Source organism: Coloeus monedula (assembly GCF_965178545.1).
Source record: "Coloeus monedula genome assembly, chromosome: 5".
Classification (NCBI taxonomy): Eukaryota; Metazoa; Chordata; class Aves; order Passeriformes; family Corvidae; genus Coloeus; species Coloeus monedula.
The window spans coordinates 64,357,292-64,375,724 of NC_138785.1; the positions used below are offsets into that span (position 1 = coordinate 64,357,292).

Sequence of the window (18,433 nt, forward strand, 5' to 3'; positions counted from 1 at the left end):
CCAGGATAAAGCAACGTAATCCTGCTGGCAGTGGTGCACTTCCACCAGAGGGGTGACACTTGCCATTTGGAGTCGGTTGTTGAAACCTCTGTCAGTGGGATTTTTAAGCAGGGGCTGCAGACAGATTTGCTCACACGGATGCCTTAACAGAGCAGGGGCTTAAACTGGTGCTGGTAATGCACCAATCATTCACTGCAAAGCTGCTCACTTTCCCAATTCGTGCTCTCACATCCTGCTGAGTCAAGGCAGTGAAGACAACCATATGTGAGTAGCCAAGTTTCTCTATTGAGACATGAGTGCTTGAAAGGGTCTGCCAAAACAGTGACCTCAGCATGCCCAGGGAGGTCCTCAAGGACTAAATTCCCCAAAATAAGAGACTTTCCCTTAAAATCTTGGTATAATCTTCATCTATTCTTCCCCAAGAGTGATACCCCTGCATGCTCTTTGCATTTGTTGGAGACCATCTCTGCATCTCAGCACAAGTATCAGACCCATTAATCTGCACCCTTCTATGGCTGAAGAGAAGCTGGACCTGAGCCAGCCTGCTGGTTGTTCATGACCAAACAAACTGACATGGCAGAAGCCTCAACTCTGCAGGATGTGTGCACATATCCAAACAAATCAACACAATACAGGGACTGTGTGCCTGGAACAGCAACACAAGGCAGCCAGGATTTACATCCAGTGCCCTCCAGTGTCTATTTGAGTAATCATAAGGAATTTTGCATTCATCATTTTGATGATTTTACCTTTTCCAGCTCCACTTTATGTACCGGAGAACTAGACAATGGCCCATCAGAGTCTACAGCTCCTGTACAGTTGCTGCACACATCTTTTATAACCTTAGAAGACAAGGCAAAACTTATTAATTATTCATAAAATACAAATCAGAGAAATTATATATGGATGTGAAAGCAGGTGGGAAGGAGAATCACACATTTACTAGGTTGGCAGGTGTCAGGCAGGCTGACACTACAACTTTTCCATGCCCCTTCCCTAAATCATTTCATGTATGACCTGAAGGAGACATAATGTCTAGAGGTGGAAGGTTTCAGTTTCTAGACAAACTAAGCTCTGAGGCTCTTCTCAGTGAAGAAACCAATATCACTGCTGATTTCCATGTGCTAATTTTGCAATATGAACTCAGCAGACACCACCAAACTGATTTCATTACAATGGTGAAAAAATGGGATTAAATCCAAGGTCCCTCAAGACGATGGACAAGAGCTTTGTATAATACACCACACAGATGCTCTTTTTTTCCTATCAGAGAACTAATGAAGTGCTGATCGATTCAGAGTTAATACTGCCTAGTGGTGTTTCATGGCATTTTTTTATTATAATTGCATGTTAACTTAAAGGTCAAACTAATTGTAAATATGTTTGTAGAAAATGGAAATGGCACTTTCTGTTCCTAAAAAGTTAAAGAAAAATCTTCAACCAGGAATTTACTGATATTTCGAGGGAATTTGAAGAACTTAAAAATCTGAAACTCTATAAATGTCAAAATACACAGTGAACAAAGATGTTTGATGATTCCCCATGGCCATAGCTAAGGTCTTTATCTCTTGTGAGGTTACCACCAGCCCATTATTAGCCTGAAATTGCTTGTGCTGATGAGAATATGCTCTCGATCCAAACTCATGCTGAGTTTCAAACAGAACAATTTTGATATGGAAACTATTAAAAAGCAAAGGATGGCACCAAACAGTCCTTTCCCAGCACTTAAGTTCCCTTTAAGGGTGAAGCTAAAACAAATCAAATGTTCATGGGTTTACAAAGACCCTTCTGCTACTCAGGAGCACATCATAAATTACAGGCATTATGGGCTGTAAAGAAAGGAAGAGCACCAGACCCATTTTACAGAGGGACAACCCAGGAACAAAAGAATGATGAAATCACTCATTCAATGACACATAAAAAAAATCTAACCAAAGCTGGGGAATGAACCTACACTTTTATTTCTGAGCTAGAATCTCAAAACACTTCAGCATTCGTTCCTGACTGTCTAGCCTTCCCTATATTTTGTTCCAGAAAAAAGACCAGCATTTCATGGCACTTGGTGTCCTTTGTAACAGAAAATGTAGATATATCTGTGACAGAGCATTTGCACCTCAGTGTTAAACAAAGCCCTGAATTTCCCAAAATCATAAGAATTTTTTTTGTGTCTTGTTTTTTTTTTTCAATCGTTGGTCCTCTGTATGGTGTAAATACACTGCTGTTTTCTTCCTAGAGAAATGTGACTGTAAAGTTTCTGGAAACATTCATTTCTGTCTCCTGCATGACCCTGATTCAATGGCTTATGTTTTCAGCATCTGCTCACACCACACAGTTAGTTAATTTTGGCAAAGGAAGATTGTAATGGGAGTTACAGACAGAACAGAGGGAAATGATTTGGCAGTGCTAACTCAATAGTATGTGCAAAGTCATGCACTCAAGTGAATCCAGTTCTTATCGTACCCCACATATTTAATGAGAAGCTGAAGTGTTTAATTGGGTTGCAATTAAATTTTCATTTAAAAAATGACACATTGTCAAAAGGGAGTTAGTGGCGGGATCTGAAGTAAATGCATATTCAAGGTCCAACAGTTCATGTGGGTTCAAAAGGTTCACTGGCAAAGACTTGCTCATCACCTTCTATGTGCAATATAATTGTGCTCAATGCACAGCATAAAACTCATTCTTCTCCAGCTCACCAGGATAAAATGTCTTTGAGCCTGGATGCACTCTCTATAATTATGTTTGCAGACGGCCGCCATTATAAATCTGGTTTTCACATGCATATAGCTTTAGCTCAAAATTTTAAGGATAAAACATTCCACCAGTATTGCCAACTTGCATAATTTCAATCACAAGACTCAAAAGTTCTTGTCAGTTTTTTTCTATGTTCCATCTTCTGGAGCCATATGAAAACAAAAGATCACTATTTTCATTAAAAAGTGTGTGAGAGTGAGGAATGGAGTTCAACAAACTTTTATCCATTGCAATGAAATGTGTAAAAATATGAATAAATGTATCTCAATAGCTGCAAAACTAGAAAGGAAAAAAAACAGGAATCCCCAAATGAGTTATTTTTAATAAAATGGCATCATGTGGAAGACTGCACTGAGAATACCTTGTGATGGCAAATATTCCATTAATAGCTTAATCTATTATCCCACACATTAGAGAAAGGAAATACTTCTCTTTTTCTCACCACAAATGCCTTTGTACATTACATATACACACACACAGGGTGATCTGCCAGGAAAATCAAACTGAGACCATAAATAGACTATCTATTCCAATATTTAAAATGTATGAGCAAATGTAATCAGAAAACTGAAGACCTTGTACTTCTTTGGATAGCCTCAAAACTATATATGTTTAAAATATGTTTAAAATAATCTTTTATTATTCCATTGCAAGAATCTTAAGTACCACAATTACCATTACAATGTTACAATTAGCAGACTTCAGAACCGCCACTTTCAAATGCGGAAAATGCAGTAAATGCAGACCTGGAAAAAGCTTCTGCAACCTGAACTGTATTATTATTCCTTATTCATAGAATTGTAGAATCATTTAGTTGGAAAAGACCCCTAAGATCGAGTCCAACTGTTGACCCAGCACTGCCAAGTCACCACTAACCCATGTCCCTAAGTGCCACATCTACACAGTCTTTTAAATATCTCCAGGGACTGACTCCACCACTTTCATTGGCAGCCTCTTCCTTTCAGTGAAGAAATTTTTCCTAATATCCAATCTAAACCTCCCCTGGTGAAGCTTGAGACTGTCTTCTCTTGTCCTGTTACATGTAACCTGCAAGAAGAGACTGACCCCCACCTGGCTACGACCTCCTTTCAGGGAGTTGTAAAGAGTGATAAGGTCCCCCTTGAACCTCCTTTTGTCCAGGCTAAACACCCCCAGCTCCCTCAGCCACTTCTCATCAGACCTGGCTTTAGATCTTGAATCCCCAGGTGGATCAGGATATATATCAGAGTATGGCATGGTGACATAAAGTACAGAGGGGAAATACTTGCAGGTAGAAGCTGGAAAGATTCCCTACCCCGAGCCATGGCTGAAGTCAGTGGAATGTCTGCCACATGGTGTGTCTGGAATATTTCTCTCTTTAAAACTATCTTACTACAGAGGCACTAACATTTACTATAAAAACTTCCTACCTGCATTCACCTACAAATTTCTATAATTCTTGTATCTTATTTTAAAAGACACACCAAGACTGGAGGCAAAATGCTTGCCCTACATTTATTCTTTATACATGCAAAGTCAGAAAAAGTAAATTAGATTCTTCTGGCTACTTTAAAGTTCCAAGCTCCAGCTAAAAAGCACTGGCTCTGTAGTAAAACCAGAAAGCCAGCTGCTTGCCAGCCAGCCCCTGCCACACAGAAACCAAACAAATCCTGAGTAAAAGTACATTTGTAGATACTTCCTTATGGCTGATCTCTTTGGGACTTGATAAGGAGTAGGACTAAAAGTTGTCCTATGCTCAAGGAGCTTGCAGACCTCTCTCCTGGTGGATACCATGGATGAGCTCAAGCTGCAGATTGTCCCTAAAACAGGGATGTTTTCATCTTGCATTCTCATGGAACTCACATGAGAAGCTCAGAGCACTTTTAATATGATCGAGTTTAAGACAGAAAGCTGACAGCCTGACTGCACATTTGCTTTACTTTACATAACCAGGCCAGAAATCCATCCAGCCACCCACCCACTTGTTCTGCTCTGTCCACATGTTTTACAAATACCGGAATTGCTAGAAATGGGATGGGCTGTATCCTTTGGCTCTGCCACTTAACTCTGGAAATAGGAATACGGCAAAGCTGAAATCTGCTTAAGTACAACACAGCAGAGGAAAAAGGGTTTGGCTCCAGATGTAAGTCAGTATTTCTCATGCCTGAAACACTCCTTTTTCACTGCTGGAAGAGTACTGAATGTTTGGGACTCTCTGTCATTTTGGCATGACTAAATCCTCCTTTCTCTCTCTTGTGGACTTTTTCATACAACATATGTTAGTGTCAATACCCTCTTCCTTAGGAGAGCAGCAAAACTCTCTTAGTGTTTTGCAGAGAAGAAATGCCCCAAGGAGTTTACATAGAGGAAAATCTAGGCAGCAAAGGCAGAAATTATTCCCATCATAGCCTATGCTTCAGTTATCAAGAAGAAACCCCCTGTACCTTCTGTACTGGAAAACATTATTCTCAGGCATCCCTTAGCCTGAAAAGATTAATCTTTCTGCCTTACTGCCATTTGTGTGAGCAAAGTGAGGATGAGATTCTGGCAGACTAGCAGTCAGCAAGCCTGTATTTAGTGTCTGTACATCCTCTTAAAAATACTTTTCTGACTTACTCAACCAAGACAACCCCTGTATATCATTTCTCCAGCATTATTTCCATGAAGTCCATTGCCATATATGGCCACTGAATCCGACAGAGCCCAGGAAGGAGGCTGAGGAGGGTGGCAGGAGGCACTGCTGCTCCAAGGGCAGAGGTACCCTGTGCCAAGGGAGCTGCATCCCCAGCCTGGGAGGTAGGGAGATGCACATCTCACTTTGGGCTGTAAGTCTGGGCTAGGTGTGATTTAAATAATTTTCCACCCAAAGGTGTGAGTAGTAGAGAGGAGGAATAGTATCTAGTGGTGAAAGTCCCAGCCTTCCTGTGTTCTGCTCTGACTGCTACAGCTTGCATTTTTGATTTTAGCCAGGAAACCCAAAGAAAAATTATTACTGAGAAAACAAGTAAATAGGATGTTTGTGGTTCTGTATTCATGGGTGGTTTGGTTGGGTTTTTTTAATTTACATATACATCTGGTTTTTTTAAGTCATGTATTTTCCATGGTGCCGGTCACACACACACACACACACACACACACTTTGGTTCACAGCCAAGCTGGGATCCTCTGGCTCTGCCCACTGGCAGAGTCCTGCAGACTAGTCAAAACTCCCACATGCAGTTTGGTTCATCCCCTCTGCAGGTGAGGCCCTAAATAGCTCTTATGCAAACTCACTGACCTTGCTTTTACTTGAACCGAGGTATTTCAAACCATCTGTTGGAGACAACAGAGGCGTAGTTCCTGGGAGGTTTCATTTAGTTTGCACAGCCTTTGTTGCTGGTGATGATGGGCAGTGGAGAAAGAACCTGGACTGACTGTCTTGGGTCATAGTATATTCTTTAAGTTTCTTATAAATTAAAAAACACTGCATGGAAATCACTGGTACTGAGTATGCATCCCCAAACACACTTTTTCTAGTTAGTTTTAAGGCTTGACCATTCAGCACTTGACTCTACTCAGCTACAAAATGGAGATAATAACCTCTTTGGGAAGCATTACACAAGCCAAGAAAGCAATGTTTGAAGTGTTGTAGATCTCTAGCTGGAAATTCCCATAGAAAGCAAAAGCAGCCACACAATGTTTACAGCTACAAGCTCAATTTTATGCCGATGTAAACTGGCTAGAGAACAGATCTGTCAGTAGTTTACTCTTCAGTAAAACTGTCCACATTAAGATTGGAGATCAGAAGTTACTTGACTCCCCTCACTAAGCTCAGGGCAATGAAGAAAAGAGATGTTTTCAAAGACTTTTATGAGAGACAACATGCAGTTAATCAGAGAGAAAAACTGGGTAGGCCGACCAGGTGAACAGCCCTATGAGGAATGCTGCAGGGTCTTTGGATGACTGAATACAGCCCCAACCATGATTTTATTCTCTCTTTACGGCAAAACATCCCCTTATTACAACAAGTTCAGAACTGGCTGAGCATTGTCAAAATGATAGATGAAGAAATATCTTCTTATGGCTGGAAGATTGACTGCTCAATTACAGACCCTCAGCTGAAGAGACTGCTGCACAGTGGTGGAGCACCATAAAATGAAGAGAAGTTAACAAAGGGTGCCTAACATCAGGGAAAAATGAAAATCAAGGCCACTACTCCAGAATGATAGATTACCTCTCATGCATGATAAATCTGAAATACACTTTTGCAGGAGAAATGTTAGGAGGAAGAGAAGGCCTTGGGACCAGTCACCATGACCATTTCCTTCTTCTACCAGTCTTCTACAACAAGTTACTTCAGAAATTAATTTCTTTGGCATCCATGTATGTTTAATATTGAGTGCAGTTTTCTGTGGCCTAGTCTGAGGGTTCTGCACACAGAGCACATTCATTGGTACAAGCGAAGCCACTGATCAAGCATCTTCTTGTAAGGCCATGTTCTTACTAGTCCATTTATTTTTAATGCAGCATTTCCCAGGGATGCTGACAAATAAGTATAGTTTCACCAGTCTGTTGGATGTGCTCAGACAAACAGGAAAATGTCAGACCTTACTTGACCACAAAAGCACACACAGATGCACATATACTCAAGCGCACATGGAAAAAGATCATTCTTGGGTCCAAGTGTGTAACTGCACACATTTTTTTCATGTACATTTTTGTGGGAACATTATAGGACTCAAGTCTGGAAAATTCCACCACTTTTTGTTGCCCACCATATAACCAAGATGATCTCAGCTCTAGCCTGAATTTGTGCTAGCTTTGCTCCTTCCTCTGAAATCTTGACAGGCTCTTTGGTGACATCAGCTATCTTTTTTCATCAAGCATTTGTTAGCTGGTAAATCTGAAACTCCCTTTGTGGTTTCCAGTCTAGACTTCAATTTGCACTAGGTTTATCAGCTGGGGCTTTTTTGGCATCATCTTTATAAAAAAAAAGTTTAAAGTATTCTGCATTGATTTGGAATTTGTCTTCCAATAGATATTTTAAAATTATTTAGTTAATAAACATATTCCATACTGACTATATAATATGAATTTAAAAAAAAAAGTTTGCTTTAGCTTTCAAAGGACTATCTGGCCTCAAAAGCCATTTTGAGCTTTTTAGCATCAAGAGTAAAGCCTTAACGTGACACAACATTTATATTCAGGAGAACCCCTTGCTCCTGGGTGATAACCTGCCTCAAGGGGCACATACTGGTGTAGTATCTTTGACCAAGAAGGCATCTTATGCTTTAAAAATGTTGTTGCAGAGTCCTTTCTCTATGGCAGTCTCTGGATCTGCCTGTTTTATTAACTACAGAAATCACATGTAAGAGACAGAGCACTGGGAAGGACCCTGACCCTCTGAGGGCAGGCAGGGAAGGCTAAAATCTCCCAAGATGAAGCCGTGACCTCTTTCTCAGTATAAGAATGTCCTACAGGAAGCCACACATGATTTGCAGAAGCTAATGTTGAGTAGGGTTTGACGATCAAAACACAATTACCTACAATAATAATTTAAAAATCCTTAAATTTTGGTGTGTTTTTAAAAATACAGAAAGCAATGCTTATTTTATTTCTCCAAAGGCCATACTTCTTCTGGAAAACATTGAAGCTGCTGCAAGAGCTGCACAGATCATTTCTGGTTAGCTGTGGGACGGGCAGCTTGTATTGCAGAAGCAAAGGGCTGAAGCAGCACTGAGGACTTGGAACTCGAGTGCAGTAACACTGCCATGTACTCGAAAGATTTTATTAATAGAGAGCTTTGCAGCATGAAGGAGCTAAAGAAAGTGCTGTCAGACTGTCTCCAAATGCTTTGCAGACACACAGAATACACAACTATGTGAACATGCAACTGCACAAGATCTCTCTTTTTTTTTTCCATTTTGAAGTAGCAGGAATGCATCTGGGATATGGAAAAATCTAGTACTGCTCTGTCTGCCTGTGTGGGGATGCTTTATATACAATTTAAAAAAATAAAACAATTTTTATGAAAGAGCGTCTGATAGATGCCAATGAATTCAGTATTACTAAACCCGAATTTAGAACAACACAGGAAATAAGAGTGCAGTTACTATGATCTAATTACAGCGGAATTCCCTTGGAAGGCAATATGACTTATGAACTTCTTTTCATTCCAATCAGTGGTTTTGAAATGCTAGCTGAACTAGTGGGACACTTGCATGCTGCTTGACTTTAAAACTTAGACCAAGATACTGCTGTTAGAAGAAGCCTAACAAATACATGGCTATGATTAATTGCTATTAAACTGACAATAGAGAGAGCATTTTCTAAGCTAGGATACAAAGTCACAGTCAAAATCAACCACACATAAACCGCAAACCCCCAAAAGGTATATTCAAATATTGCAAAATAGGAAATTACAGATTAATTTTCCATTCAGTACATTAACCCACAGCAGAATTTATACCTCTTAAGCTGCATTTTATGTCTCCCTCTTCTGCAGAAAAACTATCTGCCTTCAGGAAATTCCTATGTGTTTAATTCAATTGTATTTGGAAAAATACAATTTATTCTTAGAAAAATAAGTACCATATAAGGTTAGATCAGAGCACAGCATGGAGAATGCCTGATGAGTCTGATGCATTCAGACTCATACATGTATTTAAAAGGCTGGAATTCAAGGTCTTAAAACAGTTGCTACTGCAACTGCAGTGATAGTTTCCCACACTACTTCACTGACCTCCACCTCTGAGACTGGCAAAATCCAACATAAATACTAGTAATCTGGTTAGGATCTGAAACTGCAGCCCTTGCCTTGGGATTTTCCATGTTTGCAGACATTGAACAGAGAGGAGTGGAAGATGACAAAATCCCATTTTCTCAGAAGTCTGCATTCCCAGGACAAACTATAACAGATGGTATGTTGCTGAACCAGAATCAGTAAACTTGAATGGCCTTCAGGACGCTGAAGGATTTGTCCCCATCCAGATCAATTCAAAAACGTATCTCCTCAGAGAACCTTCTTTTTAAAAAGTTGACACCATGACAAAAATAATATGGGTGCCAGCTGCCTTCACCTGAGGGAATTTAAACCTTCCACTCACTACCAAGGTGCCCTAACCATCAAATCTTTATGGAAAATAAGCTGGAGAAGAAGATGGAAGGGAATTTGCCACCTGTCCTCTCTGTGCCAGATTATTGTGTCATTGGTAGTGAAAACCATCACAGCAGCAGGACTGGGGTAACCCTGAGGAATTGCTTCAAGGCCTGAACTTAAAATCTGTATTTCTGCTGTCCCAATTAGATGGGATTTAACTGGTCTGGATTTGCATGGAAGTTTCTGTCTGTGTCTCAGTTTTTAACAGCAACTGAGCAATGTGAGTACTTCGTGGGTAGGAAAACTGCTGGTCAGAAATCCCCCCCTTACCTTTAGCCACTGTTCTGCCTGCTCTTTGCTCTGCACTGCCAGAACCAGGGCATCTGCTCCTTGATGAGAGATTTTCAGCTCATGCTTCTTCTTTTTGCTGTCTTTGGGAATATAGGTGATACTGCAGTCATTCAGGAGCAGCTCCATCTGGGGCTGCTGGTCCTTGGAGCTTTTGTAACACTAAATAAACATAAGGAAAGTTCCAGAGTTAGATGTTACCTTTCTGAACCTTGGGGGAAAGCTCTTATTATGTAGAAATGCTGTATTTTTAATTTTTAAAATTTCGGATATATTTTACACATCCCTTTGCCACACGCCACAGAGTTCAGCCAGAGCCAACTCATCCACTCTGTAAAGCAAAATTACTTCCAGACTAATAATAATAGACATCTCTTATTGCAGGACAGGTACAACACATGGAGAGCATTAAGCATCTCTGTATTATCCTTATGATTCAACTTGACCTTGATCAGGTAGGAAGAGGATGATTTAGGATATCTGTTCACATGTAGCAGCAGAATAAACCTGTAACCTTAACAACCTTAAAGCCCAGATGTTTACCTTGCCCTCCAGCGACAGACCAGATATGCAGGCAAATCTACATCAGCGCCTACACACTGCAGTTGCAAAGACACTGGCACATAACTTACTTATCTGTTCTTTATCTTGAGATAAGTAAAAAAACATTAACGGAAAGTGGGTAAAATCACACTTTTTCAGTTAATACAGTCTAATAGTCCCTGCACAAAACTGCATAAAATTCCATGTTACCTTATTTTGCAATGTCCCGGCTACAGCTTATGTTGCAACTGATGTAACTTATGTTTTTTCCCCCATAAGTAAATGCTGTCAAGGAATGGCCATTTCATGCTGGATCACTGATGAGCTGCTCTGTGTTGGAACTGGTGATCTGAAGACAAAGGGTTCCTCTTTACAGAGGTCCTACAGACCCAGTCTCTATTCCCACCTTCCAGCACATTGGTACAGTTGAGGCTCCCAAAGCTGTTGCAGTGCCAGATTGCAGAACACTGTTTAACTCCCTATACGAATGTCCAGCTATTTTACATACTTATGTAAATCATGCTTCCACTCATACAAATAAGCACTAAGGCTAAAAAGACATCTGATAATAAAGGGGTCTCTGACAATCAATAAGTCTAACTAGAATCTGCATACAAAGAATAGCTGAGCATTTATGTGAATAGAGAAAAACACATGAACTTTTGCACGGCTGCAGCAGTATTCATGCCATGATGCAACTGTCAGGAAGACAGTAGCTGACAGAAGTATCTTATAAACACTACAAGTTAGGCTGAGCAAATACAGCCAACTCTAAACCAGCCTCTGCAGATCACTGACAATCCTTCCCTCTCCAAAGCTCCATTATACCACAGTTTCTCCAATTCGGTCACAGATTTTAAGTGTGCAACATGTAAAAAGCACTAAGTTTTCAAGCTATGAAATCTTGAAGATATACAACATTAGTCACTTTAAGAACCTATAAACAGCATATAATTCCTTTTATATTAAGCTAAATATTTTATTTATAATTATAAATTGCTAAAACTGAAGTATATATATATTGAAAGACTTTAAGTGAAAAATGATTCCCTAAAGGACTTTACGTGAAAAACAATTCCATACTAAAAGTTATTTCTAATGTCTAATTCTAATTAAAATGTTTTTGGTTTATGATGACAGCTGCATTTATGACACAGGCAATTACTAATCCCTAAGAACATGTATTTATTTTACTTGCATATCTCATAAGTTAACTGTCCAAGTCCTCCTTCAAACAATAAACCAATCTTGTGTAACTTGGTCATTAGACTCCTATTGTAATTTTTATTTTCTTAATCCCCATTATAGAATTACTGAAAGATGATCACTGTAAGGAAAAAAAAAAGCTTTTTTGGACCACACATGCGGCTAAAGGAAATGAAAATATAAAAAATAACTTATTTTTATATGGAACAATAAATGTAACTGTAGAAGAAATGCTGTGTGACTTCAGGGAAAAATCTGTTTCTCTGTCTCTTTCCTTCTTTTCTTCAAGCTGTTATCAGATGGTCCTGAAATCTGATATGATACTGATACATGGTGATAAAAAAGTGCACTAAGGATAACGGCATTATAAGAATATAATAAAAGCTGAATGAGAATGAACATTTTTTTCAGCATTTAAATACAGGAGGATAAAAAAATTAAAGCTACTGCAAACTAGCAAATTTATTTCAATTATATTTTCAGAAATCACTTACCTCCATTTCATAACCACCTATGTTCCATACTGCCATAAGCACAAATGTACTTGGAAAGTCAACAAGCTTAAGCTACATTGTACCACCGCAGATGGAGAGGTTTACAGAAAATGTTCTATCACCTGTTAATCAGCTTTTAACATTTGGGATATTGCAGTAATTGTTAGTTACTTAATTAGGTACAATAGCTGGCAGCACCATGTCAGAAGGCAGGAGAGCCTAAGACCCCAACTTATTGATTAATATAAGCATTAGTTTGCTCATAATGACACACAGTAAGTGTTTCCCCCAATTAAGCTCTCTTTTCAGAAAACAAAAAGACATATATGAGCAAATAATTTATGGAATCTTTCACTGGTGCCTCCAACCAGAAAGAAGCATAACAGATTTGCTTAAGGAATAAATACATCCACTTGTTTCTATCCTTTCTATAATGCAGCTGTGCATCACGTGAATACTGCATCTGTAATTACTGCAGAACAGCTGGCAAAGGTTTAGTTTAAAGTGTATACATTACCACAGCATATGCTGCCAAGTGAATTCTCAGTCCAACAAGGGACTTTTCTCTCCAGCAGTCTGATCCAACAGTTCACACACAAAGCTCCCTATGAGATTTTTTGTCCGCAGGGAATGAAAGATTGGATTTACAGTTTCAGCAACTTTTTTTTTTCCAAATTAAATATTTTATAAGATAATGGGCCAGACGTTTTTTCCAGTATCAGAGAACTGCTGGGATTCAATCTTGAGTGAAATAAAAATCAAAGTTCTAAGTGGTTAAATGATACACTCGTAATTTCAGTGCTTTTCCGCTTCTTGGGTAAATCATGACTGAATTCTTTGGTAAGGTTACTGCAGACTTGGCCACGGTTTGCAGAACGTATTCCAAAAATTAGATTCCTGTAAAAATAAATACATCATCTAAAAGGTACAAAGAAAATATAACTAGCTAAAAATAAAAATTACCAGTAGTTTGTTTTCTTTGATAACACACAGTAGTTTGGTCCATTGCCCAAATCGTTTCTTTCTGAGAAGGAAGGCACAGATTTTGGCATCCTTCACCAGATCCATAGAGGCTTCCTCAGAAGGCCACTGATGTCTCATTTTCTTCCCCTTTCCATCCTCCTCCTCTTCATCATAGGATTCGTAAGAGCTGCTCATAGCATCTGAGTCATAATCTTTAATAAAAGTGTAAAAGTGTTAGGTTAAAACACTTAGCCATGAAGCACATTGAAATAACTGAAAACCTCAAGAAAGCTCATTTCAAGTTAAAGCTTTTGAAAGTCAGCCATGAACAGGTTACTGTTTCAGTGCTTAGTAGTATCAATACCTTACATTAATTAAATAAGAGCTGCTTTGCTTTTATGAAACTTCACAGAAAACCCATAGAGACAGCTTGTGAATTTTAATGAAAGAATAAACTGGGAATACATAGCTAGAATTTCATGTAGTGTTTCATTATCTTCAAAATATTATATGACAGGTATCCTCATTTTTTGTAATTCTTTCACAGAGAAACATCTTCATCTTGTCTTAGTACATCACATCAAGATACAACACTCCATATGGCAAAGGTCGTAAGAATACATTATGGGGCAGTATCTACCCATCATAACATTTCATATAATTCCCAAATACATGGTAATTATATGCCCATGTACTGCTACAATTAGCACTCAATACACAATGCTGTCCCTTGAACTACAGATTCTGATGGAGGCAAAAGCATTGTGCAAAAAATATTCTGTTCTGTGCTTAGCCTAAGATGCTTAATCCTGCTCCAAGTTTGATGATGGAATGGCAAGCTTCCATTTGAATCAAACACTCTTCCTTCAGGCCTTTCATTTTCAACAATGCAGACAGATCTAGCAGTACTCCTCAACTACCAAACTATTTTTCTATTATCAAAGAACCCTCTCCTCTACCATCCATACTAATTTGTTTATGTGGGTATATGTATGTAAAGCCCTTCAGATAGTAACACCTGAAGGCTTGTTATCCACATGTTCACATGGAGCAAAACTGACTGGAATATTTTTAAGAGCTGAAATTTCATCTAAATATTTCAGGTAGACTTTGATATATTTTTAGGCCAGCAGGTGGAAGAAAACCTCTCATTTGCTTTAGCTAGGTAATTAGGACACAGCTGGGATGTAGGAAGGAGAATTGGAAAGATTGGGAAGAGGACAACAGAGTGGATTGCTGGAAAGCTTATTCTGCATCAGTTCCTCCCTATGTGCACAGTCAGAATGGAACATACTCAGATCTCACATTTCTTAAAATTAGATATTCTGATCCAATTTGTGTTTTCATAAGAGTCTTTGAAACAGTATTTCTTCATCCCAAAGCAAAACAAAAATAAAAATTAAAGCCCTGAAAGCTTTTTTTTTTTTCTTTTCTTCAATTGAATTGCCATCTTCTGGTCAATTCTGCTGCAGAGTGTTTGGTTTGGGGCAGCTCCATATGGGCAAGTGGTAAATGCCTGAGATGATTATCAGTGCGAAAACTGCAATTTTTCACTTGCTTTAGAAAAATCAAGAGGAGGATGGAAAAAATTAGGGCAAATATTTAAACTGACAGATTTGGAAACATTTATTCCAGAATATTTATTTTTGCATATTTATTTAAAAGAATATATAAGATCTAGTAGAACTTGCTGCTTCACCCTTCCTCCCCTTGAAGAAAGAAAAAAGCCTAAACAAAACACCCCCAAAACCAGAACCAAAACATTCTCACTGCTCTAACTTCTTTCAGAGCAGTCTTCCACAAACTTTCACACAGAAACATCAGGAAATGCTTGAGAGATCACTGACCAGTCACAAACACGCAGCAGCACGCCAGCCTGCTGGGCGCAGAGACTGAATGATTCACGTGGAGCTACCAAAGATGCAAGCTCTAATCAATAAACAGCTTCTTCAAGAAGATCTTCTCCCAAAGGCACAAACTGTGGGACAAGCTGCCATAAACTAAAGTTGCCATCTCTTTGGGAACTTCTTCTTCAGCTCCTGGCTTCCCCTTTTCAAAAAAGTAGTTAGTGCCTATAACCTCCTCATTCTTTCTTCATATTCAGTCGTGATCTTTGTTGCAGCTATGCCACTGTCCCAGTGCTCACGTTTGGCCCCTTTCTACAATATTGTTTTACCTCATTTGTGACTTTGCTTTGGTTTTGGCAAAAATATTATTCTGGTTTTTTTTTTTTTTTTTTGTTTGTTTGGTTGGTTTTTTTTAGGTAAGAAGAAGTAAGAATTCACTGCTCATATGTTGAGATATGGATACACTATTACGCTATTCTGGTGGAACTTTTCTGTATCATTACTAGCAAGATTTTTTCATTAAAAAACTAGCTTTTGAATTTTAAGAGTGTCTGGGGCTTAAATTTTACCAGATGAACTTAAAACTTAGCTGTACAGAAGGGACAATCTTCAAGTATATTCTTCCCAAGAGAGTGGAGCTGGGTCATTTTTCTACACTCTGAAGATGGGAAGTTTGCATGACAAAGACTCTTCTATCAGAGGACTGCATTTTTAAGTGCCTCAATCAAAAGGATGAAAAAATGGAATCAGTTTTAGCACATTGTTTTTCCTTCTTTGTAAGAACATGATTTAACTTTTTCATATTGCAGAAAAGAATGTTTCACCTTGGATAAAATTACAGGTCATCCCTTTGCCCTATATCAAAAAGTTGATTTTTTTCTGACTATAAGTCCCATGCAACAATCTTGCCCTACTACTAGCATTATTTACTGGGTTAAATCATTGCTTTTTCCTCACAACATTGAAGCCTATGATTTATTTTCTTACAGCAAGTTCCACCAGTTTCAAGAAAAAAATAATTGTAGAAAAGTGCTGATTGGGACTTCACAGTAGAAACAGAAATTCTGCATGTTTAATACCCTACAGGTATTTCCTGTGTGGCTCACAAGCATTCCAAGTGCAGATTTCCTGTTAGCCATAAGCTGTATGCTCAGCACATATGGTCAATATGCTGGCACTGCAGTTGCAGGTTCATCCAAATCTCTGTTTCTAGAAGGATGAAAGCCAACAGGAGCTTCTGAGACTCCCATCCTGACACAGGCTAATGGGATCTCTGGGCACCTGTTGCCATATCCTGCCCATTAAATACTCCTCATGTGTCTCTTCTTGGTTTGTGGGACTGTTGGCCAGACGAAGAGCTTGTTGTGTGACTCACACCAGGAAGGATGCCCACCCTGGAGTGCTCATATCATCCCTATGAAACTTGGCTCCCCTTTACAGCATCCTGCTTCTACTGCTTGTTTTCCAAATTCTCTATCACATCCAAAACAAGGTTTCCAGGCTCTGAGGTACAAACTAGCGTGTGTAGAAAAATATCTCTCCATAACTAAGTGCATTTATTAAGTCTACTATAAGCTCAGAGGGTAAGGATGCACTGATACATGTTCCAGTGCTGCTAATCTATTGGTGTTTGCACCTTTTGCACTTTCTGATTAATCTGGCTTCTTTTGACATTGGCTTTTCACCTTCATCTTCACAAAAATTTTCCACTGTTACGGGGTGAAAATCAAAGTAGAGGTTCATGTTGTTTGCAATAGTGTATTCCTAAAATTAGTCTGTATTAATTTAGGCATATTGTACAGATCAGCAGCTTTTAATACAGAGGCAGCTATCAGACAAGTCATACAAACTCTTGCTTTCATCTACATACAAGCATTTATTTACAAACCAATTAGAGGGACTTGGGGAAGTTATGGATATTTCACTTTCATGACCATATTCTGCAATTTTCTTCAGTGCTTGTTTACTTTCACAGGTGAGACACATGGCATGTAAGTCTCCTTGCTATTAATGGCATCACAAAAATATTCCATAGGAATGTTTACTTAAAATAATTATATCTAACCCAACAGCTGTATTCTTGCACTTCTACTTCTAGTACTTTTTTTCTATTGTCTTCTCCATCTCACATAGTCTGAACAGCTAAGGTTGTATCTTTTAATACACTTTGGTAGCTGATTTTAATTACCACACAACTGGATTTAGTGGAAGTTTTGCATGAGTGAATACATATTACTAACTGCACACTGAATTTAAAAGCAACTACTTCATTACCAGTGAAGAGGGGAATTCTTTTAACACAAACTTAAAGATATGATAAAGTTCAGAACATAAGAAAATATAACAAAATCTCAGCACGTGAGATACTAAGTCACACTAACAGAGGTTTAAATGTCTGGAGAGATATATATATATATATATAAAAATATATATATATATATGCGTGTGTGTACACAAATGTAGAATTATTAATTAACTTTTAAGGCTGATATCCTAAATATTTTTATGCATTTAAATGGTTAAGTACAATAAGAAATCAGCTCCATACTTTGTCCTGTTTTTCCCTAGGTGATCCTTTAGCAGTGCTATTAATAATTGCACTATTAATACTGCCTGAGCATGGCTTTTGTTTAATGACAAAATCCAAATCAGAAGGTCACTGGGTTACAAAGTGTAGCAGGACCACCCTGCAGCATTTCAAGGGAGAAAATGGAGAGAAGAGTGATCCTGATGCTCTTCTAAGTTCTTATGTTCTTTCATTTGCTTTCCAGTACATGAAACTCTTTATTACCTTGAATTTCTTGGGTTAATTAAAAGCTGCTAGATAACATCAGTTTGTGCAGTGTACAGATGAATAGTATTCTAGTTTTAAGGTGACTCCTATTCATGTTTTAAGAACAGAGAGATAGTTTTAAATAATTAAAATGGTTATAAAATATGAGAAGATATGCCTTTAATCTTCGGATCATAGAAAATAATGATTAGTGATAAATCAGCCCTACACAAGTAATAAATTACCCCAGCCAATAAAAAAGCAGCAAAAAGATGGTACATAATACGCTGTTGACTGACCCTGTGTAAAGGTTACAGCAGCCATTTCAGTATTGCGTCAGGGTGCTCTCTGCACAGCTCCACTGAAGTGCACAGGTCTTGGGGTAAGTATTTGGATGTGAAAAAGTGCATTTGGGTGTTGCAGAGCAATGTTCTGGTGGACAGCTGGC

The 18,433-nt window shown here is 38.6% G+C and overlaps 1 protein-coding gene across 1 annotated transcript in view; it reads right to left on the reverse strand.

Moving 5' to 3' along the window:
• AFAP1 (actin filament associated protein 1) overlaps nucleotides 1-18,433 on the reverse strand; it is a 110,416-nt gene that overhangs the window by 24,310 nt on the left and 67,673 nt on the right. Inside the window, exons 5-7 of the mRNA XM_082282481.1 lie at nucleotides 13,366-13,577; nucleotides 10,142-10,321; nucleotides 750-842 (exon numbers count right to left, since the gene is read on the reverse strand). Coding sequence (XP_082138607.1) covers nucleotides 750-842; nucleotides 10,142-10,321; nucleotides 13,366-13,577 — 485 coding nt within the window. The remainder of the gene's footprint in view (nucleotides 1-749; nucleotides 843-10,141; nucleotides 10,322-13,365; nucleotides 13,578-18,433) is intronic.